The following is a 24,051-nucleotide window of genomic DNA, read 5'->3' on the forward strand; positions in this document are numbered from 1 at the left end:
TGATTCTAGCACTTTTTATATATCATGGTGCTCTTAGCATGCATCAGAATCACCTGGAGGACTTAATAAAAATAGATGGCTGGGCCTCACCCCCAGAGTGAGATTAAGTAGGTCTGGAATAGGGCCTACTCATTTGTAGTTCTAAGTTCCCAGGTGATAATGTTGCTGCTGGTTGGGAATCACCCCTTGAGAATTACTGGATTATACTACCTTGAGCCTTTGGGTAAATAGTAATTTATTCACTGAGGTTTCTATTTCACACCATTTAGAATTGTGACAACAGACACTATGATAGTTAAGGAAAATAAAGGTCAGAAAGGTTAAATGACTTGTTAGTAGTCACATAGCTAGTCAGCAGTCAGAACCTAGGTCTGTTTGGCTCCAAGTGAAAGTTATTTCTTAATGAATCTTACTCAATGTGTACCCCCAGTTTAGCTCAACTGAAAGTATTGGTTTTTAACAAGTGTGAATTCTTCAGGAGAATTTTGTTACTCTGGTTATATAAATCCCCTAACAAGTAAAATCTTGGCAGGCTTAACTTCTGATATTTTAACAAAAGTCATTAAATAATAGGAACATCACTACTTTGTAGAGGCTCAAATTTTGATGTATTACTGGGTGCTCCTGAGTATAATTATCTTAATATCATTAGCTCATTTTTACATAGATTTTTCTGAGCTGTGATTTGGAGGCCAGATTTTAATAAATCCTAAGGAAGGATTCCAATTAAAGAGTTTAAACTGTTTCTTATGCTTTCACGCCTTACATTTCCCATCCATGTAAGTGCTATTTTTCCTGAAATAGCCGTATGATTATTTTAGAATTTTACTACTAAAACACAGGGCATATGGGAATGAAACATATACCATATTCATGGCTATAGCTTTATCAAGACCCGAAGATAATTTCCAGTGGTATTACTGGATACAGTAGCAAGAAAGATCCAGCCTATTTACCTTCCAGGTGTGATACAAAATTTAGATTTATATGTAAAATTTCCCAGACAGAACTAATGATAAAAATAGTCATTGAGTTTTAGGCAATAGAAAATTATGGTACTGACTGGGCGCAGTGGCTCACGCCTGTAATCCTAGCACTCTGGGAGGCCTAGGGGGGGTGGATCGCTGAAGGTCACAAGTTTGAAACTAGCCTGAGCAAGAGTGAGACCCTGTCTCTGCTAAAAATAGAAAGAAATTAATTGGCCAACTAAAAATATATAGAAAAAATTAGCCAGGCATGGTGGCGCATGCCTGTAGTCCCAGCTACTCAGGAGGCTGGGGCAGAAGAATTGCTTGAGCCCAGGAGTTTGAGGTTGCTGTGAGCTAGGTTGACACCACGGCACTCTAACCCAGGCAACAGAGTTAGACTGACTCAAAAAAAAAATTATGGTACTGATATTGTTTCACAGTTGTCCCATCTTTATATTATAGACCCGACAGAGTTCTACAAGGAGTAGTGTATCCCAGTATAACCGGCTGGATCAATATGAAATCAGAAGCCTCTTAATGTGCTACCTGTATATAGTAAAAATGATTTCTGAAGGTGAGTTAGCAAGCATGTTAAACATGTACTCTACTAGACTCCACCCTCACAGGTTCACAGTTTTATGCAACAGTCTTTGACTATCATCTGTATGCAGAGCACATGCCCATTAGAAACAGACCTTTGTTGAAAACTTTGACCTTAAAATAAATGTTCCTTAAAATGAATCTTAATGCAAATTCATCTTAGTCATACAGGTTTGATTCTTTGAAATAACTTTAAAATAATTTTACAAATTAACTTTAGAAGTGCTAAACATTTTTTCATGCAGAGCATATGATTGATTAAGCGACCAATGTAACTGGAAGGAAATAATAACCTGAGTTCATATTTAATACTTTAGTTTTTATTTGACCCAGGATTTGAAAATCAGAAACAAAAAGACAGGAAGAGTTCTCTGAGGGTAGGGAATGCCATGGTTATCTTTGCAGTCCCACTTGTATGCTGTTGTCTGGTGTCACGTTCTTTGTCAGGCTCCATTCTTTTCCTCGATGTAGAACTGTATCATTTACTAGTGTTACCAGTTCCTCTTTGCAGTTTATGATGGAATAAAACTGAAGTATTTTCATACACTGCATGTCTCCTGGAAGTAAAATCAGGTTATCTTATCCCCAAATACCACATTTGCTTACATACTTCCCTCCCCTTTCTTCCTTTTCTCAATATTGTTGCTCAAAAAATATGTGCAAGAATGAAGAATATAAAAGCACCTGGGTTCTGATCATTGCAATCATTGTTATTTTTTAGTTATTTTCTATTTTTTTTACTTTTAGTAAATATTACCTGCTTTGGCCGGATGCGGTGTCTCATGCCTGTAATCCTAGCACTCTGGGAGGCCGAGGCGGGAGGATCGCTTGAGCTCAGGAGTTTGAGACCTGACTGAGCCAGAGCAAGACCCTGTCTCTACTAAGAATAGAAAACATAGCCAGGCATGGCAGTGCATGCCTGTTGGGAGGCTGAGGTAGGAGGCTGAGGCAGGAGGATCGCTGGAGCCCAGGAGTTTGAGGTTGCTGTGAGTTAGGCAGATGCCATGGCACTCGCCCAGGCAACAGAGAGTGAGACTCTGTCTCAATAAATAAAACAAAACAAAACAAGGCACCTGGGTTCTGATCATTATAATCATTGTTATTTTTTACTTATTTTCTATATTTTACTTTCAGTAAATATTACCTGCTTTAAGTCTTTTTTGTAATGATGCAGGATATAAATACAAAATAAATTTATAGGTAGCTAGCTAGAAAAACATAAAACAAAAGCTAGATAAGAATAATAAATTCTAAAATATTTTAATACAATTTTAAAATTACTAAAATCTTTAAGTTCTAGGAATGTACAATTTAAAGTAAAAGTGAGGCCGGCTACTGTGGCTCATGCCTGTAATCCTAGCACTCTGGGAGGCCAGGGCGAGCAGATCACTCAAGGTCAGGAGTTCAAAACCAGCCTGACCGAGAGCAATACCCTGTCTCTACTAAAAATAGAAAGAAATTAATCGGCCAACTAAAAATACATAGAAAAACTAGCCGGGCATGGTGGCGCATGCCTGTAGTCCCAGCTACTCGGGAGGCTGAGGCAGAAGGATTGCTTGAGTCCAGGAGTCTGAGGTTGCTGTGAGCTAGGCTGATGTCACAGCACTCTAGCCTGGGCAACAGAGTGAGACTCTGTCTTAATAATAAAAAAAAAAAAATTAAAGTAAAAGTGAAAGATTATATCGAGGCTATGTGATGGGTCTGTGTTTTGAGAAAGAAATAAAGGGAGATAATTTTCAACACCAGTGATGTTCCATTCCAGAAGATGATGGATCAGTTAACAACTACAGCTACAACTCACTGTTTTGTCTTCCCACAAGGTTAAAAGTAGGGGAATATGGAAATTGACTGCTAATGTTCATGGAGTTTCTTCTTCAGGCAGTAAAAATGTTCTAGAACTGTTGTGATAGCTTTACAAATCTGTGAATATACTAAAAACTATTGTAAAATTGTACACTACTTAAGTGGGTAATTTTGTGGTACATGAATTCACTCAATAAATTCATTTTTTAAAAAAAAGAAGCCCAAGAGATACTTAGGAAAATGAAAATAAAAATGGATGAGTAGCACCACAGCCCAAAGAAAGTAAAATGGGGGAGAGAAGGAAGGGAGAGGGGAAGAGATGCACTGCTTAGGAGAGATGCACTTCTCCACTCTAGTATACATATGTATACACACATACCACACACACACACACACACACACACACACATAAACACCCACCACACACTGTGCTAACCAGAGACAAGTCACTGGCTGCTTTGTTTTTAAATGTCATGGGTAAAACCATGACTCTTATTTCTTGTGAACTTGAAAGTTCTTCCTCTTGTAAATATTGACCTTGCTTGCTCAGTGGCTGTTGCTCAGTACTATACTCACAGCCAAATATTTGGTCTTTGTTAATAAGTTTTTCGTTTCTTCTGTGCTTTCCTTTTTCATTTTAAAAAGCACATTTTCAATAACTAGTATACGATCTTCATCACATCTCTTCTTTATCTTTTGTATGTGTCAAGTCATGTTCATTTTATTCTGCAAAGTATCTGCCTCTGGATTCTTCTCAATGGACGCATTCTAGTTAGTTTGCCTTGTCTGGTAAATAATCTATTTTAGTTACTCTGTATACATTTAAATATTGAACTTTTTCAAGTCCATACCCTTCAGTTCCTCTCTTGGATGTCTTTTTTATTGGGTTATAAACAAACAACTTTAATGTCAACAAAAAGATGGTCTACCTCTACATTTTTATATCGATTCTGAAGAATGAATTTCCTTCTCTATTTATAGCTGTATTTTGTTAACTGACAATAACGTACTGTTTCAAAGCCTTAGAGTCATTTCTCAAAAAATTTTCAAGCCTTATTGCCTTATTTATTATAGCTTGAGAAAGGGGATCAGAGTCAGGAGTTATCAGTTACACAGTCTGAAATGACAGAAAAATTGTCCTCTTGAAAAAGAAAAACTTTTTTTTTTACTTAAGAGAGAAGATGAGGGGAAGCTACTTCCTCTTTCTTTCTGACTGTACCTTGGCTTTTCTCTTTAGCACAGACCCTAAAAAGACACTATCGGTATCACCTTGAGCTTTACTTGCACTTGTAGGTTCATTAGTATTCTTCAAAGCAGATAGTTCACTGGAAGGCATCTGGCTAATGTCATCTTTCACTGCAAACGCAGAGTTATAACGAGTAGTACCAACTGTTGATCTTTTTCTCCCACTAGATCTTAAAGTATAGTCAAGAGGAAATACATTCGAAGACGGTCTTTCCTTTTTCTGTGTAAAAGGGGGAAATAGGCCTGCACTATAGCTAGATATGTTTTCCTCTGAAGTTTCAGATACTACCTGAACAGGTGGTGGGTTGTCTCTTGCAGAAATACTGGAAAGGCTCCAAGAGAAGTCAATCTGAGTTGCACACTTTTGTGTGGCGGTCTTTTGCGTGGAGATCCTTGTTTGATATTTCCTTTTTGGCTGGCCAAGCTTGTCTTCAGGAGGAGTTGAGATACCTTGAAGTCCACACTCCTTTTGAGGATCAAGTGTAGATATTAAAGGAAAACCTGCAAATGACTTCTGGTTCTCACTGCCTCCTGTGGTAGGCTTATTGTCATTAGAAGATGATTTCTCAAAAGAGGTCTCTGGCACTTCAAAGAGGTCTTGACTATGAAATGGAATTATAAACCCTGGACTTAGTTGCAGTTGCTTTTCACTTCCTGATTTCATCTGTTCAGTATGTGATTGCTTTATCAATTTGCTAGGTGTATACACCTGATTTCCTTGTGAAGGCTCCTTGACAGAATAAACTGGCATAGTCCTTTGAGTACAAGGAATGAAGTCATCCTCACTATCAGAAAAAGCAGCATTAAACTGTTGTTGACTCAATTTTATTCTTGCAGAAAGGTTTTTATTTTCTTCTCTTAATTTATTCCTTTCTGCAGTGAGTTCAGCAATAAACTTAAGATTTTGTTGTTGGATATCATAAAATTCTTTCTGCAGTGTACTTCTGTATGTTTCATTTATTGAGCAGCGGTTACATGTTTTTGCGCTTAACTGATCTTGTAAGTCACGAATGGTGCTATTAAGGATTTTCTGCTGTTCGGTCAACTCTTTAATTTTAGCTGTCGAGCCCGTCCACCTCCCATCTGCCAATCGCTCTTTCCTCAGACTTGTTAATTTTGCCTGTAAACGGTACAGCTCTTTATCATGGAGCTCTTTTAGTGTTAACCATGCCTTTTTAAAATCATCAGACTCCAAATCACATACACTCAACTGCAATTTATCTTTTCCTGAAAATTTCTTACTACTACCTCCCTTGCCTCCGCGACCAGTGTTCCCTGCCTGCATCATGTCTCACTGATTTGGAAACAGTTGGGGCAGTCCCTTGACTCTGTAGTGCCACCAAGAAAATGGCGCACTTGCCGCTGACTAGAGTTAGGCCACCGCGGACGACGCGATCCCTTCCACCCCTTTTACAGACCTTTTGCGAAGCTGCCCAAGGGGGCAGAGGGAAAGGAGTTGCTCAGGAATGGACTGAAGGTTTCAGTTTTTTGATGGAAAGGAAGTACCAGCTTTTTGGTGGGAAAAGCCCTGGCACCTGAGAGGAGGCGCGCGCTTTCTGGCGGTTGGGCGGCAAGCTCCCCTCAGACCAGAGACCGGAAACCCAGTGACTTCTGGGAAAGCCCGCTCTTCACTGAACAGAAAGGTTCCTGAAGGCAGAAGAGGGAAGACCGGAAGTTACCGCTAGCTTAATTTTTAAAACATATCAAATTTGACTCTGTTTTAACAGTTTTATTCTTCGTGATCAGTATTTTCTAATCATTAGAACCTATCAATATTTATGATCTTATAAAACAATTGGAAGTAGCTAAGTCAAACCCCTCGCACTCCTCATTGACCCCCTATTCACCCCGCCATAAAGCCAGCATTGTCTGGGCTTCCATCCGTGTGTTTCGGAGGCTCTAGCTCAGTTGAAAATTCAGTCATTTGCCTACTTTTGTTATACGTACAGCATTTTTACATTTAGAGGAGAGTCTGCTGATACCATTAGCTGTATCCGAGTATGATAAAAAAGGAATGGAGAGTTAAGTAGTGGCAAAATTTTAATACGTTTTAAAAAAATCTCAGTGAGTGGACATGTCAAGGAAGTAAAGAAAAAAATGGGTAAAAAAGAGAAGTATATGTGATAGATTTAAGGGATTTTTTTTTGGTCTACAATAGTTGTTCCATAGATAGGACATCAGAGTTTATAATCAAAAGACAAAGAGGGAAATAAAGAAAAATTATCTGGCTCATCCTCTGAAGTTTAAAGTTCTGAAACTTTTAGTTCACAAAGCCCTTTGAGCAGCAAGCAGAGCACCAGACCCTCTCAGAAAATGTGCATGAACACACCATCTTGCATAAAATTTTAGGGAGTTTGTTAAAGACCCCAGGTCTAAAGTAAAAATACAACAATTTTTCTTCCTGTCTTCAAGGATGATATGAAGATTGGGATAAGCTATACAAAAAACATTTACAAAATAAATAAAAATAATTGTTGAAGCTGAAATAATTGCAGATTAAATGAATTAATTCAAAAGAATACAGTGTGTGTATTGGGCAGTGGGAGGGGAAAGGAGGATAGAGATGAAACAAGATGGGTGGTGAGTTGATGGTTGTTGGAGCTAGGTTATTGGTACTAGGTGGGTTATTTTGCTATTTTCTCTAATATTTCAAGATATAACACTTGATTTATTCCATTTTCAGATACTCTCTTAACTTACTGGAATAAAGTATCTCCTCAGGAGCTCATAAACATTCTTGTACTTCTAGAGTAAGTTATATTAACTTATTTTCATAAACTTTCCCCTTATTTGGGGAGGAGCTTAACTGTTACCTCTTCTTTCTGCTTTCAAAAGCTTATTTGCTAATAATGTAGAAAATGTTAAAATATTTTGATAAGATAGAGAGGACGCCCATCTTTACAGCTTAGCAGGGGTCTTTCTATGGTCTGGAAAACTAGAAGTGGTGTCAGCTGCCCTACATCATTCATTGGGAACACATGCTGGATTAATGGAGTAGCTTAAATGATTGGAATTTAGAATTTGTACTCTCATGTACAGCTAGCTGAGTAATTCTACCCCCTTCAGAAATGTGTGTAATGTTATGTATGCATACATAACACACACATACAATATATAGTCCAAGACACTTGGGGAAAAACCTAGTCTGGAGATAAAAACTTGTCCTATATTGTATGCTGAGCTATTTTTGCATTATTGAAAGCTAAAAGAAAAACCAGGCATAGAATGAAATGCAAGAAATTTTTACATAATAGTACACATAGATGATTTGTATTCCAAGTTTACCAAAATGCAGAGAAGATAATGTGTAACCATTTGATTAAAGTCTTTCAAAAATTTTCAGAAAATGTCAGTAAACAGTTCAGATTTTAAAACAACTATAATTATACTGAAATATTTACTAATCAAAATATCTGATATTGGGGATTTGTTTCAAAAAAGATAGGAGATAGGAAGGGTGGAAGGAGATCAGGAGACCTGTTCTGGGAAGAAGTTAAACAATAATGGCCATGAGTTTGATAATTGTTGAAGCTTGGGGATGATAAGTACATGAGAGCTTGAAATTTTCAGTAATAGAAAGTATTTTAATGCCATTGTAAAAAATGTAGCAATTGTCACAATTTTTAGTGCTTAAGAAGCTCTTTTAGTTATTAATGACTATGCTAGAGATCTTTCTATAACATATTTATTACAGAGCACAGAAAATGATTTGCATTGACAGGTTTTTTTTTTTTAAACCTGTCATTAGAATTGTATATGAAGACATGAGGGTTTGGATACTGATGTAATTGTAGCAAATAAATGTAGAAAGATATTTTAATATAATGTGGCAAGCCCATAAATAGTTACGTGTGTATTTATTTCTGTATACCAAAACACATATTACTGTAATATTTAAATAGGATGTTCTTTGTAACTCTTGATTTTTTTAAACATTACTTGTTAAATTGTAAAGGATGGTAATATATTACTAACATGCCTTTGTTTTTCCTTCTAGAGTATGTTTGTTTCACTTTAGATATATGGGGAAAAGAAACATAGCAAGGTAATTCCTATAGCACTGCAGTTTCCATTTTTTCCTTCTCTTCTAACAGAGGGCAATCTTAGTCGTGCCATGTAAAACCCAGATTATTAATTTCAGATAACGTTAAGACACAAATGATTTAGTTAACATGTCCCAACTCAAAGTTTAAACTCAAAATATAAACTGATACATTTGTAAATTTTCCAAGCGGTAATGGTTAGAGTGATATGCAGAATTTCTACTTTGTGAGATCTCCCTAAACTTAGGACAGATGCTTACCTTTTCTTAAGGACTTGAGAAGGGACTAGATCCAGGGAAAGGCAGGAAATGAAAATGAGAACACCTGTGAGGTCTGTATTGTCTACACTCTGATACTCACCTAAATTACTAAGGTAAATGAAATCCCTAACAGTGATTGAGACATATATTATATATTATCTATTTCCTTTTTTTGCTGTTTAAGTTCTAGTGAAATAAATACTTAAGGACATATTTAAGGGATCCTAAGGCAAAGAAGGTTGCTTGCTTCAATAAGATATATTATAGTTTTGTTTTGTTTTTTAAGTTCCATGGCACTTCCAAAAACTAAAGAGGCTGTTTGGATGGTGTTTATTGCTGAGTCTCTCGAACACCCTAATAATAGGTAGTTGAGGTAATGAGAGTTCCAATTTCCATCATCTCTCTCTATGACTTGGAGCTGGTTTGGTCATTGTTACTCTGAGTCTCAGCCTCTAGGATTGTTGACTATCCCACTATGTTTATTTGAGGATAGACAAACTACTGTGTTTCCTCGAAAATAAGACCTACCCATAAAATAAGCCCTAGCAGGATTTCTAAGCATTTGCGCAATATAAGCCCTACCCTGAAAATAAGGCCTAGTGATGGTTGTGGCTACGCAGTGTGTCTGCACAACTCATGCATTTCGTGCGGAGCGGTAAAGAAGATGAGCAGCCCTTCTCATCTGCCCCATCATGACAGCTACTACCCCACAGGTGACCGGAAAGGTGCAGGCAGCCCCAGCAACAAGGTCGGCATCCCCTGTCAGTTCCCGGCCATCCTGTGTGTGCTGCAAGCTGAGGCTTTGAGGGGAAAGTCTCCTAAGTGAAATGAGGGGTGGGACGCTCTGCTTTAGGTATTGTGTGTGCCCAGGGGGAAGAAGGAAAGCTGTGGCTGCCATTTTACTATGATGATGTTCCAGAAGAAGACGACTTAACTATATTTGAATAAACATAGATTGTTGTACCGTACTTAAAAAAAATAACACATCCCCTGAAAATAAGCCCTAGGGTGTCTTCTTGAGGAACAATAAATATAAGACCCTGTCTTATTTTCGGGGAACCATGGTACTTCTTTATGTCACATATGAGCCAGTTGTAATTTTTTAAATGGAACCTTAACATTAAAGGAAAACAAAGGAAAATTCTCAAATCTTAGCAATAGGCATTTTTACAGAGTAAAAATTTCAGATTCAAATTTACCTCAAGTTCAGGAACAGATTACATTGTCACTCATTCTTGAAAATCTGAGGCCAGGATTTTCCCCCTCATTTCAACCCTGAGTGTCCCTCTCACTGTCTTCTCTTACTCTTGCCCTTCCTCACCTCCTGCGAAAAGACTGAATCTTATTTGGTGTTGGTCATTTAACTCTGATGTTTTTGAGCAGAAGGAGAGAAGTGGGAAACTCTTCATAAATTACTTAATTACATTTTTATGATATAAACTATTTTAAAGATTCATTAAAACCTCATACAATTTCCTAGTGACATCTTATTCAATCCAAGTAATAGTGCATGGAATATTAAGTATAGTACCATGTTTATGTGGAAACCTAATTATTTTTTTAGCTAAAAAGAATGTAACATTGAGATATAATGTTAGAGCACTCCAGTTCCTAACGTTTAAATTTATTTTAGGGTGCATGATGCCTGGCTGTCAAAACACTTTGGAATAGACCGGAAATCGCAAACCATGCCAGCTCTTCGAAACAGATCAGGAGTAATGCAGGCCAGGCTTCAACATCTTAGTAGCCTGGAAAGTTCATTTACACTAAATCACAGTGAGTGGCAATGAGTATGGGGTCTCGATTGAATGAGCCATATGCTGCTATTAACCTTAAAGAAATTCTGGTTTAAATCACTTGAAGTAGTGGATACCCTAAATATCCTAATTTGATCATTACACATTCTGTCCATGAAAAAATATCGCATATATCCTATAAATATATACAAAGTCCTGGTTTAATTCAACAGTATGATAGGAAATTATTTCCCATACAAAGATAAATATGTATATCTCTGCTGTGTATTTTCATATAATCAATTTTATCATATGTCTATAAAATAAAATATGCATGGATTTTTCCACAATTTTAGATAATGGTGGTTTTTTCTTAATATTAAAGAAATTAATTTTTTTCCTGTGGAAATTCTATTCTCTTTTTATTTTTATATTGGATATCCTTCATTCCTATTGTTAAACTTTAACCTAATTGTGTATGTATTTAATAATATCTGTTTAGAGTTACTATTGGTCATTTAATGATTAGGGAATCCCACATGCTGAGTTGACTGTAGAAATCAATGAATTCTAAATACCATTTTGACAAAGGTTTATTTAAAACAGGTTGAAGTATTGACAAAGCACATAGGACAAGCAGAGAAATCTTGCCCAGCTGGGGAAACTAGAGGGTTATATAAATGGAAGCTATCCTATGAAAAGCAAATATTAATAAAAACTCAAAGAGTGAGAAAGTTTTGTTTCCACACAGTCCTCCGGAGGTTGCAGAAAAGGAAGCTAACAAAATTGGCTTTGTGGTAATGCCTAATAATAAAAAAATAATATCTTGAGCAGATAGACCCTGAGCTAATAGACTCAAGAGCTTTAAATATACAAATTTTAAAGTCTGAAGCTTCTTGTAAAAGTCAAATGAGCCTACTTCTTTCAGTTGGCACAGATACCCTGTTTTCTTTCTGATTTAGAAACAAGGCTCATATCATTGGCATAATTTAAAATGTCTGACTGTAGGGCACCACTGTCTATATGTAGCTGAATTTCTATGGGTTTCTTATTTTTACCCACATAATTAGTGGCATGACCTACAAAGCCTCCCACATTATTTCCTAGTTACATCACCATAGTTCATCCCTGAAATCTTGTCTCCGAAGAAGTGGGAACCTAATTATGTGCTGCAGAGCTGTTGATACCGAGCCAAAGTGAAAATTATTGGAATTGATGAACCTAGACCATATTTGATTAAGGAATAAATACAGTGAAACTCATTAGATCTGTGGTATTGCAAGCCTCTTTTCTTCTTGGTTGTCTCTCTCAGTCTTTGGAGAGAAATTCATTTAACACTGTTAATGTGCATCTCTATGTTAGACAAAGTTTAATTTATTTGTTTTATCCTAGGTTCTGCAACAACTGAAGCAGACATTTTCCACCAGGCACTTCTTGAAGGCAATACTGCTACTGAAGTTTCCCTAACAGTACTAGATACTATATCATTTTTCACCCAGTGCTTCAAGGTAAAAATGAGGAGTTAGAATTCAGTTGGTATCATTGGAAAGAAAATGTTACACAAAAATTAACTAGTCAGATGCAAGATAGTGTAGTGAAAAAGGCTGGCATGAACAGTCATGAAACGTGGATGGCAGACTGGGTTTGGCTATCATGTGACCTTGGGAAGTCACTTTTGTCACTCATAAAGTGAGAGGATTGGATTAACTTGCTCTTAAGCTCTCTTCCACCTCTTAAATTCTATTGTTTTATTTTCATGTTTAAAAACAGTTTTCTTTCATACTTTTAATAAAATAGCTAGCAATTTTTAGCCCAAATTATGATTGTAACAGTTTGCTGAAATGCCCATTGTGACTAGGTATCCTGTCAGGGTAGATGATATCCAGGTAGGCTGGTACTTACTATTTTTGCCCAGGCATTTGCCTCTCAGTGCAAGTCATCATTGTTATGATTTTTAAAAGAAGGTAAAAACAGGTCTCTTACAGGGTTGTTGAAGGAGTAAATTAGGATAATGGATGCGAATGCTTTGAAAAGTAAAAACTGTGTGACTATAATGTTAGGATAGCATTAGTGGGAGAAACCAAAGGTGAAAAATCTTGCTTGCTGTCTATTGAGTTCCACAGATAATTTTTCTCCCCTTTCCCTCCTTCTCTAAGTAATTCAGTTAATTGCTTGAGCCCTCCAGAATTACTATGGAAATCTGGCCTGTGATTTTCAAAAAGGCTTATAAAGGAAAATTGAATTAGATAATAATAAGAAATGGGCTACAGAATCCCTTTATGAAGTATTAGGTTTAGTCTGATTAAAATGCAACATGAACAAACAGGTGGTGTCAGGAAAACAAACAAAAAAATGCCACAGAAGCCCATTTTTTGTTTTGCCAATAAATAAGAAAGGCATTTGTCTTGTGACTTGCATTGTATTCATTTCTCCTATTCCAATACTTCTTGTTTATTTAACAAACATTTATATATCTCTTGGTGGGTGTCAGGTACTATCTTAAATGCTATGCAAATATTAACTCACCTTTCATTGTAAGGCTGAGTGTGGGAAATGGGAGGGATCCTTTAAGCAACAACACCTCCAAATTCCCCTCCCATTACCCCCTGGATAAGTTTTAAGAGCTTTTTTTCTTGTTTATAATAACCTCATTGAGATGTAATTGACACATAATAAACTGCATGTGTTTAAAATACAAAAAAGTAATGGAAATGTTGTAAAATTGGATTATGATGGTCACCCACCTCTGTCACTAGGTTTACTAAAAGTAATTGAATTTTACACTTGAAAGCAGTGTAAATTGTATGTCAATAAACTTAAAAATACAAATAAGAAGTCACATAAAATTCTCATAGTAGCCTTATGATGTAGATACTCTTATTATTTCATTTCTAAAATGAGGAAACTGAGGTTCATGGGCGGTTAATGTCACGTAACTGGGCAGTGGCAGAATCAGGATTCAGATCTAGGCCAGTTATCATGAGAATTTGTGATTCTACCCACTATACCATGTTTGGAAGTAGACTAAGGAAAGTGCCAGAAAAAAATCAAACACCATTCAGGGATTCTGGCTGTTGATGTTACCATTAGATCTATAATAACTCTGCTTTATTTTTATTGTTTTGTTGGGGTTTGGGGAGGGATTTGTTGTTATTTTTGGACAAATTGTAACCTATAGATTAGTTTCTTGTGGTAAGATAGGATAGGAGGGTGGAGCTGGAGAGGTTAACCAATGCTATTTTTAAAACAAGTTTCACAAACTAATAGATATTTCTCTACAATTTGATTTTTCTTTTGTGTTTCATTGCAAGGGGTATTTAAACAATTTACATAGTCTGTTCAATTGTGATACCTGTTATTATCTCTATTCACAGAAGGCTTAATTTGTCACAAGTGGCTAAATATAATCTTGTACTATATATATTTTTTAAAATAAATTAGATAATAAGCTTTTAAAATAGAATTGGTATTTTCCCTAATTCTTACATTACAGTATTTAGTCTCCCTCAGAGAAATACAAAGGCTGGTTGCATTGTGTTCATTTTTAATTTACTGATTTTTTTTTTTTTTTTGAAACAAAGTCTCACTCTGTTGCCTGGTAGAGCACCGTGGCATCAGCTTAGCTCACAGTGACCTCAAATTCTGGGGCTGAAGCGATCCTCCTGCCTCAGCCTCCCAAGTAGCTGGGACTACAGGCATACCCCATTACACCTGGCTATTTTTTTCATATTTTTAGTTGCCTGGCCAAATTTCTTTCTATTTTTTTAATAGAGATGGGGTCTCACTCTTGCTCAGGCTGGTCTCGAGCTCCCGAGCTCAAGCGATGCACCCATCTCAGCCTCCCAGAGTGCTAGGATTACAGGCGTGAGCCACCACACTCAGCCTCTAATTTACTCATTTTTTAATTGAGAAGCTATATAGTACAGATTAATAGAAAATACTCTTTTCCCCATACCAGTTCTGTATTTTGCTTTATTGCATTGTAGAAATAATATTTTTCTACCTCTTTAAAATGCTAGGATTAGGTAGTCCTGATGTAATTTGTGTAGTATTTTGATTTCTAAGTTGAAAGATGGCACAAATATTTTTAAATTATGTTTAAGAACCTTTCATTTTTCTAAAACTTTCAAACAGTGGTTTCATAAACAATTATTGGTAAAATCAGTTTTCTCCTTCTTGCTGGGGCATAAACTAAGCATTTCTGCAAACTGTATTTTTGCTTATGTTTTGTAGAGTCAACTTTTAAATAATGATGGCCACAACCCATTAATGAAAAAAGTGTTTGATATTCATCTTGCTTTTCTTAAAAATGGACAATCAGAAGTGTCATTGAAACATGTATTTGCCTCCCTGAGAGCTTTCATCAGTAAGGTGAGGACAGAAACTTCGGAGCTGCTAGTGGCCTCTCTTTGTGGCAAAAAGGAAAGAGGAGAGGAGGGGGGTCATTGTGGTAAGCTAATGAAGCCATTAAGTGCTACCTTTGAAAATAGAAATACAGGACAACAAAATACATACAGATAGCATGACTGAGAATCCCCTCAAATCAGAACCTATTTTTTATTTCACCTCAATATACCTTCCTTTTTCAGTAGGCTCCTTTGAAGAGTGTCATTTTCAAATTACCAACTTTGCCAGTTTTTCTTCTGTATTTTGCTTTTTTAAGGTATTATCATAATGGAAGTATATAACCCAGTAGTGCACTCATATATACGCACTTTGAAAGCAGGGGCCAACTTTTGTAACCTGAGGGTATTGTGTAATGTAATATCTTGCAAATGGTAGGCACTTGGTGCATGTTCAAATAGTCAAATCCTTCCTTTCAGTGCTAGTTGTATCTGAGGGCCCTAAATGTGCAGGCCTAAGCAATAACCTCAAACTTGGCTTTTAAGAAGTATGACTGAAACAGCAAAGACTTATTTAGTCTGCTTTTGATATTTTTTAAACTTAAGAATAAGCACAATAAACCAAGACAGACTTCAGGATAGGGAAGAGCACAGTCCAGATCTTCTACTCTGGTGTGTGTAACTCCAACAAGACAAAGCCAAACATGGAAAACTTTGTTTTTGATCATTATTATTCCAATGGCAGCTAATTACATTTAATTGATATAGAAATTAGATGAATTTTAAGTTTTATTTATTGATTGATTGATTGAGACAGACTGTCACTTTGTTGCCCAGGCTAGAGTGAGTGCCGTGGCATCAGCCTAGCTCACAGCAACCTGAATCTCCTGGGCTTAAGCAATCCTGCTGCCTCAGCCTCCCAAGTAGCTGGGACTACAGGCATGTGCCACCATGCCTGGCTAATTTTTTCTATATATATTAGTTGGCCAATTAATTTCTTTCTATTTTTAGTAGAGACGGGGGTCTCGCTCTTGCTCAGGCTGGTTTCGAACTCCTGACCTCGATCAATCTGCCCACCTCAGCTTCCCAGAGTGCTAGGATTACAGGCGTGAGCCATCGCACCTGGCCTAAGTTTGATTTTTTATTGCCATTCTTTAATACAACTTAATGAATAAAGAAACCTATGGAAAACTGAGTTCAACCCAGGCATGTTACAAGAAACAAAGGGAAAGAGATTCAGAAATAATTCATTTCACAAGCAATTACTGGGTAGATACTAACTAGATATAGTCCCTGAGGGCTTATTGTCCAGTAGAGGGAAACATACACACACATAAAGATACATACACACACATAAAGATACACACACACACACACACACACACACACATGCACATAAACAAATCCTATCATAACAAAAGAACTCTATAAAGAGAATTCAGGGTGGGCGGGAGAAAGAGGGAAAATGCTGTAAATTGGCAAAAGTTTCTCTGCAGCAGAGCTAGGATTTAATATGGATTCAGCAAGAGTTGAGAGTGACAATGTAAATAGGGAACAGATCAGGTGTACTCATCTTAAGAGTTGGACTTCATCTTTTAGTTATCACAAGCAGGGAAGTAACACAATTAGATTTATATTATATTAAGAAAGAATTGGTATGGAAGGGAAAAACTATAAAAATGATATAGAAGAGGGGTTTGTGGCAGTACAAAAACTAGTTGCAACAGGCTAGAAAAGAAATGAGGGTCTCAAGTAAGGTGGTGACAGTGGATATGGAGAGCTAGAAGCAGATAAGACATGTTAAAGAGATAGAATTTATAGGATTTGGTCTCAGTTCACTGATGGTACAGTGGGGTGTGAAATGGTGGGCTGATGTGAAATGTAGGAGAAAGAGTATATTTGGGATAAAAGTTAATGAATTCTGTTTTGTAGACCTGTTGAATTTAAGGTGCCTATGAGATATTTGAATATATCCATCTTTACTCTGGTGAGGGACCTGAATTGGAGGGGCTAGACTTGGAGTCACCCTCCTTTCATCCATGCTATATTTATTGATCACTTTCTTTGTTTTGAGTGCTGTACTAGGTCCTGGAGATACAATGGTAGAGATACAAAAGAAACATACTCTCTGTTCTCATAAAGCTTGGCAGGGGGAGACAAAATAATTAAGTAACTAAAATAATTAGTAATTATGATAAGTTATTTTTTTTGAGACAGAGTCTCACTTTGTTGCACATGCTAGAGTGAATGCTGTGGCATCAGCCTAGCTCACAGCAACCTCAATCTCCTGGGCTCAAGTGATCCTACTGCCTCAGCCTCCTGAGTAGCTGGGACTACAGGCATGCGCCACTATGCCCGGCTAATTTTTTCTATATATATATTTTTAGTTGGCCAATTCATTTCTTTTATTTTTGGTAGAGACGGGGTCTCGCTCAGGCTGGTTTCGAACTCCTGACCTTGAGCAATCCGCTGGCCTCAGCCTCCCAGAGTACTAGGATTACAGGCGTGAGCCACCACGCCCAGTCTATGATATGTTTTAGAAAGGAAACAAAGAGGGTGTTGAGATAGGTTATAATGATTTGTGGGAGATACCTTACTTTAGGTTGGTTTGTCACTTCTAAATTGCGACCTGAACTATGAAAGGGAGTCAGCCATATGAAGATCTCAAGGAAGAACATCATAGGCAGAAGGATATGTGTATGCAAAGGCCCCGAGTAGGGAAAGAGTTTGGAATATGCTGGGAATGAAAAGGCCAGTATAGCTGGAGCATAGTGAGTTAGGAAGAGCATTAGCATATAAGAGATAGTTGAAGCCATGGGAGGAGGGGTTTGATTTCCCCTGGAAAGTACATAGAGGAAGGACAAAAAAAGGTTAGGGTCTGGAAGAGGAATCTGTAAAAGAGACAAGAGGGAGCAGTTACAGAGGTAGGGAGAAAGACAGGAAAGAAGGGTATTATGGAAGCCAAAGGAGGAAAGAGTTCCAATGTTGTCATGAGGTATAGGATTGTCAAATAAGATAAAAAGGAAAGGGGGTCTATTAGAATTGGTAATTAGGAGGTGATTGATTATTTGGACCATTGCCCACTCAGAGAAGTGAGTGATAGGGGTAGAAGACTTAGTGTAGGGATTAACTACACTGTAGCTATGCCCTCCCTTATTTTTGTTTTCCTTTTTTTTGTGTTTTTGGGGGAGACAGGGTCTTGCTCTGTCACCCAGGCTGGAGTGCAGTGGCATCATCATAGCTCACTATAGCCTTGAACTCCTGGGTTCAAGTGTTTTTCCTACCTCAGCCTCCTGAGTAGCTGGACATACATGCCTGGCTAATTTTTTAAATTTTTTGTAGAGATGAGGTCTCACCATATTGCCCAGGCTGGTCTCAAACTCCTTGCCTCAAGTGATGTCCCACCTTGGCATCCTGAAGTGCTGGGATTACAGGCATGAGCCAGCCAGCCTGGCTTTAAATGTTTATTTTCATGCTAGAGTATCTTGTTCAGCAAGAGTTGGTTTAATCTGGTGAAACTATTAATGAGATTTCCCAATTTACCAATCAGAAAACATTTGTTAAGCATTCATTATCTGCATAGTATTGCACTTGGTATTAAGGTAAAATGAAGGTAGATTCATATAACATGGGTTTAAATTCAAGATTCCCAAGAAATAATTTTTAAAGGGTGGCCCTCTGGCTTCACACTCTCTGAAGAAGAAAACATCTGTTGCGTACCCTGAAGCAGCTTACTACTTGCTTGCCTAGACCTATACACGTGGGAGATTTTTAAAAGCCTATGTTGTATGTATGGTTTATCTTCCACAAAGCACACTGAGTACATTTTGAAAGTAACAGGCCATTTGGTTGTTTTGAGAATTAGGTAGTCACTTTTATACTCTTTCTATGCCAAAATATGTCTTAATTAACACTGTTGATGAGTAGAGAATGTACATGTGTGTGTACAATTTACCTATATCCTATTTTGTTAAAGATGAATTTCACTTGCTGAATAGATTTTAGCTATAATTTTCCTAGCATTTGGAAGTTAAGAATAGTTAAGAATATAAGGAACTGTTTAAATATAAAGCAAAAGAGTAAGTCATGAAGATTGGCCTTTTTCATTTTTATTTTTTTATTTTTTTTGAGACAGGGTCTCACTCTGTTCCCCAGGCTGAAGTGCAGTGATGCGATCATAGCTCACTGCAGCCTGGAACTCCTGGGCTCATGTGATCTTCCTGCCTCAGTATCCCAAGGAGCTGGGACTACAGGTGCACACCACCATGCCCAGCTGTTTTTGTTTGTTTGTTTGTTTTAATTTTTGTTGAGACAGGGTCTTGCTTTGTTGTACAGGCCAGTCTCAAATTTCCAGCCTCAAGTGATCCACCTTAGACTTCCAAAGTGCTAGGATTACAGGCATGAGCCATAGAGTCCAGCTAGCCTTCACATTTTTAGGGCCCTGTTTGAGATCTGTCATTCATCATTTCAGTCATTCATTCATTCATTCAATACATATTGAGAACCTACTTACTGTATGTTTCAGACTCTCTTGAGTTCTCCTCAGATCTGTAGCATTTATGTTCAGTATCTTTCCATCTTTGTAGTAACTTGTAGACGGACTTAAATTGTTCTGTCTTTGATACCTGCTGGTTGGTCTTCATGCTTGAAACCAGAGCCCACTTTATGTTGATTTTGTATCCTCAAAGCACCCAGCATTGTTTTAGGTGAGGATATAGTCGGCACTTGATGTTAAATTTATTTTATGACTGGGTTTTTAGATACTTGTTTTTCTTTTCTCTGTTCATTAGTTTCCCTCAGCCTTTTTCAAAGGAAGAGTAAATATGTGTGCTGCATTTTGCTATGAGGTTTTAAAGTGCTGCACTTCGAAGATTAGCTCAACCAGGAATGAAGCTTCTGCACTTTTGTATCTTTTAATGAGAAACAATTTTGAGTATACCAAAAGGAAAACCTTCTTGAGGACACATCTGCAGGTCAGTGAAAATCAGAGCACCTCTTCATCTTTTTTCTCTTCCATATTTAACCTCTAGATTAAGATCTAGAGCTACCCAATACAATGTGGCCATCCAGCACTGGTTGTGTAGTTTGCCCAAATAGAGAGTGCTGAAAGTATAAAATACATATTGGCTTTTGAAGACTAAGTACATAAAAAGTAAAATATATCAATTGTCTTTTATTGATTATATATAAAAATGATATATTGGATGTATTAGGTTAAGTAAAATGTATTATAAGTTTCACCTGTGTCTCTTTTTAATATGGCTGCTAGACAATTAAAAATTACATATGTGGCTCCCATCATATTTCTATTGGACAGAGCTGCTCTATAGGTTTTAAGAGCATAGGATCTAATTCAGATTCTAGGACTACCGCACATTGTGTGACAGGGAGCAAGTTACTTTCTTAGCCTCTCATTGTTCCAGTTTCTTTAAATGTAAAATAGGGGTAAATATTAGTACCTAGCTCATAGGGCTTTTATATGATTAAACAACAAGCTTGTTAGATATGACTAAACAGGTAATAATGCACTTTATGTTTTTCATGCTGTAGCATGCCCACTTATTTAAAGTGAAAGAAGTCTCAAGGTTTAGTGGAAAACATGGACTTAAATCATAGCTTAGCTACTTACTTGCTGTGTGACCCTAGGCAGTTTACTCAATCTTGCTGAACCAGTTTCCTTATCTGTAAAATTAGGCCAAGTATATATCACCTTGCTGGCTTATCTTGAGGGTTAAAAATAAAGTATGTGTAGTGTCTGGCACACCTAGCACATAATAAACACTTACTACATGATAGTTATTATTTAACGTCTCTACATTTCTGTGCTTATTTGATGAAGTAGCTCTGAAGTAAATCACAATTGGGACTTCTTGGCTCAGTAGGCCACTTTGTCATATGGGAAATCCTTGGTCCTATTTATAATTTCACTGCTGTGATTTGTCCCATTGGAGTTTTTTAATGGAGACAGGGTTATTAATCGGGAAACAACCATAAACAGCTTTCTGAAAAGTGTCATCAGTGATGTGAAAATCTAACAGGAATGTCTGTATATGCTTTCTATAAAAATCTGCTATATAAGTTTGCATATTAGAGCCAGCCAGCATTACACATTTTGCTATTTGCTTTTATTAATACATGAAGTGTCACTAGAAAATCCACTGTTCCTCGCAACATTGCTCTAATTAGTATGTCAGTGTGCTTAAAATTCCTCATTAGGATTCTTCTATTGGGTCAAAGCATCAGTTCTCTCAAGTCCCTTATTTAAATATCAGTGAATTAATAAATGTGTAGACTTAGAATAGTGTCTAGCACATAGTAAATGCTTGATAAAGGGTTAACTAGTACTATGATTATGATCTCTTTAATCCTCATAACAACTCTATAAAGTAGAGATTGTTATCCCCATTTACAAATGAGAACCGTGAGACACAGAAAGGTTAAATAGCTTTCCCAAAGCCACACAGTAAATAATTGATAAAGTCAAGATTTGAATCTAAGGAAGTTTGACTCTAGAGCCCACACCCATAGCTACTACTATATCCTGCTTCCCAGGACCAATGGTAAGGCATCCAACCATTAATATCTTGGCATGAATCATTTTGGCATTCATCCAAGGGAGTGTGAGAAATCAAAAAGTACCATTAAAGGCTGTTGCATAAACTGCTGTTAAACTAGGTAAGCCCTGGTCAAAAACAAAGAAGGTTGCTGAGGCACTTGACTCAGAAATCCAGCATACTTAAATAGATTACTTAAAAAGGGATGAGAAACCATAAAAAATATATCATTTATTCCCAACTTTGCCATAGCTACTACCTAGCAAGCATATTGAAAGTGGAGACCTGCCCACCATTGTATCAGTTCGTTATTATGAAAGCTTTTAGATCTAGCTATGTTTTGAGTTTTGAAGATTTACATCTAACCAAGAACGGTCCCAATAAAATTTGAAACTGGGACCTCCTCATGCATGAAGAAAATAGATTATGTTGCTACATTGTAGAATCTTTAAAAGAAACATTTCATATGAGTGCCTCTGTGCTTGTACAATGATGAGAGTAAGCAGCCTTTGTTCAAAAGCCATTTGGAAAACAATGTTTGCTTCTTCCCACAGATAATAATTGCTGTAAGCCAGTTGATAGCTGATGTTGCACTAAGCGGAGGATCAAGATTTCAGGAGTCTTTATTCATTATCAATAATTTTGCAAATAGTGACAGACCTATGAAGGTAAGTTCTCATTTCAAGTAAAAAATTAGAACCACCTCACTATCAGGGAAGTTTAAACTCTTAAGCTATCATTGGATTCACAACTTTTGCTTGTGTAGTGTATATGGAATGTGAACCTTGATTAAGGGCTCTGTCTTGTATACCATTGTATCTCTAGAACCAAAAACACTGTGTGGTACAGAGCAGACATTCAATATTATTTGAATAGATGGATGAAGGAATATACTGTGTAAACACAGTGTGTTACAGCAAGTAGAATCTGAATGTTTTTTCTGACTTGATTTCTAAACTTTCTCAGAAAATAAATAGAACCTTTCTTTCTTAACAGTTGTCACCATTTTTAATATTGGTTAATTAAGTGCTGAGTTTGAAAATCTACATAATCTCATTTCTTACAATAGCTAACAGCTGCCTGATCCATTGCCAATGGATGAGGAATGGCACAGAAGGGATTCATTATTTGATGGTTTTGTGAGTTTCAAAAAAAAAAAAAATATCTGTTAACTGATTGTAGCTTGCCATAGGTATTTATTAGCAAATCCAAGCCCAAGGCTGTCATTCTTAAGAGATAGCTGAGGCAAAACCCAAGACCCCATCACCATTTCTTTTTCTTTCCTATATGCTTAACAACCTATAGCATTGTAAAAATTCATCTGTTGCTTTGTTGCATGGAGTGCAGGTTCTGATCTTCAGCGATATGAATACACAAGGGAAGAAAAATCCTTTGCCAATAGAGGACTTTTCCTCCCAAAGAATGAATCATGCTTATTCTTGGGAAAGGTCATCTTCCAGAATAATTTGACAATATCGTGTAAAATCTGAAGAAAAATTAAAAGCTAACAGTCACAGCATACTTGATGTTTGGGATGTGTATAATCCATGTACCAAAAAAAATATTCCCATAGGAACGTTGCTTGTGCTGCATAAAAACACTGAGTAGTGCCAGCCACTCTCACGCTGGGAAAGTTTGCTTTCCAGCTAGTTCTTCTAGTTCCCCAAGGGATCAATATATGCTCTAGCTAATCCCATGAGCATAGAAATAACTTGTACCATTTATGCTCAATTGTCTACATCCTTAATGTCACGTTATATAGGTAGATTGGCAAGTTTTTCTAAGTAAATGGAGCTTGTGTTGGCTTTCCTTGATAAGAAATCTTTTTATTTTCCTTGACTCATTTCTGAAATGACTTAGTTTTATTTTGTTAAGGCAGTCATTACCAATTAACCCTATTACAACAAAATATGCCTTTCCCGCAATAAATGGGATCTCTATTAATGTATAAGAAGGGACTTTATGTATATAATTATTATTTTTAAGAGTCAGCGTGGTGGCAGTTTTTAAAACCATTTCCTCCACATCTTATTATATTCAGATTAAAAAGCTCTTTAACCCTTCTGCCTGTCCCTTCCTCATCTTCTCTAAATCGTACAGATAATCGTGATTACTCCAGTGGGGGTTAAGAGGAAGTGATAGGTCTTTCTTAGCAGTGGCTAGGGTGAAGAGGAAACTCTGAATTGGTGTTCTCTAGGCCCAAACCAACACTTTGAAAGGTTAATGATTTCTTTGAACTTTTTGGAGTGTTCTGTGTTTCATGACCTCTCATTTGTATAAATAGAAATTTTCACAGTACGGCTTTCTCCTTAGTATGTGATAGTCAGTGGATGGAGGAGGTATGATCATCAGCATGGAAGAGGGGCTGAGAGCACCAGCACTGAGCCAGACTGCCTGTATGTAAATCCTGCTTCTACTTACCAGTTGGGAGACTTTGGCCAAGCTACTTAATTGCTCTATGCCTTAGTTTTCACACTGGTTAAGATGACTTACAATAGT

The 24,051-nt window shown here is 37.0% G+C and overlaps 1 protein-coding gene across 2 annotated transcripts in view; it reads left to right on the plus strand.

Annotated features, from left to right (window-relative positions):
• DOCK11 (dedicator of cytokinesis 11) overlaps positions 1-24,051 on the plus strand; it is a 177,445-nt gene that overhangs the window by 119,195 nt on the left and 34,199 nt on the right. For both annotated transcript variants that reach the window (XM_012739482.3, XM_012739489.3), the window contains 8 exons: positions 1,431-1,542; positions 7,300-7,366; positions 8,614-8,661; positions 10,553-10,695; positions 12,048-12,163; positions 14,889-15,026; positions 19,789-19,971; positions 22,107-22,220. In XM_012739482.3, coding sequence (XP_012594936.2) covers positions 1,431-1,542; positions 7,300-7,366; positions 8,614-8,661; positions 10,553-10,695; positions 12,048-12,163; positions 14,889-15,026; positions 19,789-19,971; positions 22,107-22,220 — 921 coding nt within the window. The remainder of the gene's footprint in view (positions 1-1,430; positions 1,543-7,299; positions 7,367-8,613; positions 8,662-10,552; positions 10,696-12,047; positions 12,164-14,888; positions 15,027-19,788; positions 19,972-22,106; positions 22,221-24,051) is intronic.

This window comes from Microcebus murinus, chromosome X, assembly GCF_040939455.1.
Source record: "Microcebus murinus isolate Inina chromosome X, M.murinus_Inina_mat1.0, whole genome shotgun sequence".
Taxonomy (NCBI): domain Eukaryota; kingdom Metazoa; phylum Chordata; class Mammalia; order Primates; family Cheirogaleidae; genus Microcebus; species Microcebus murinus.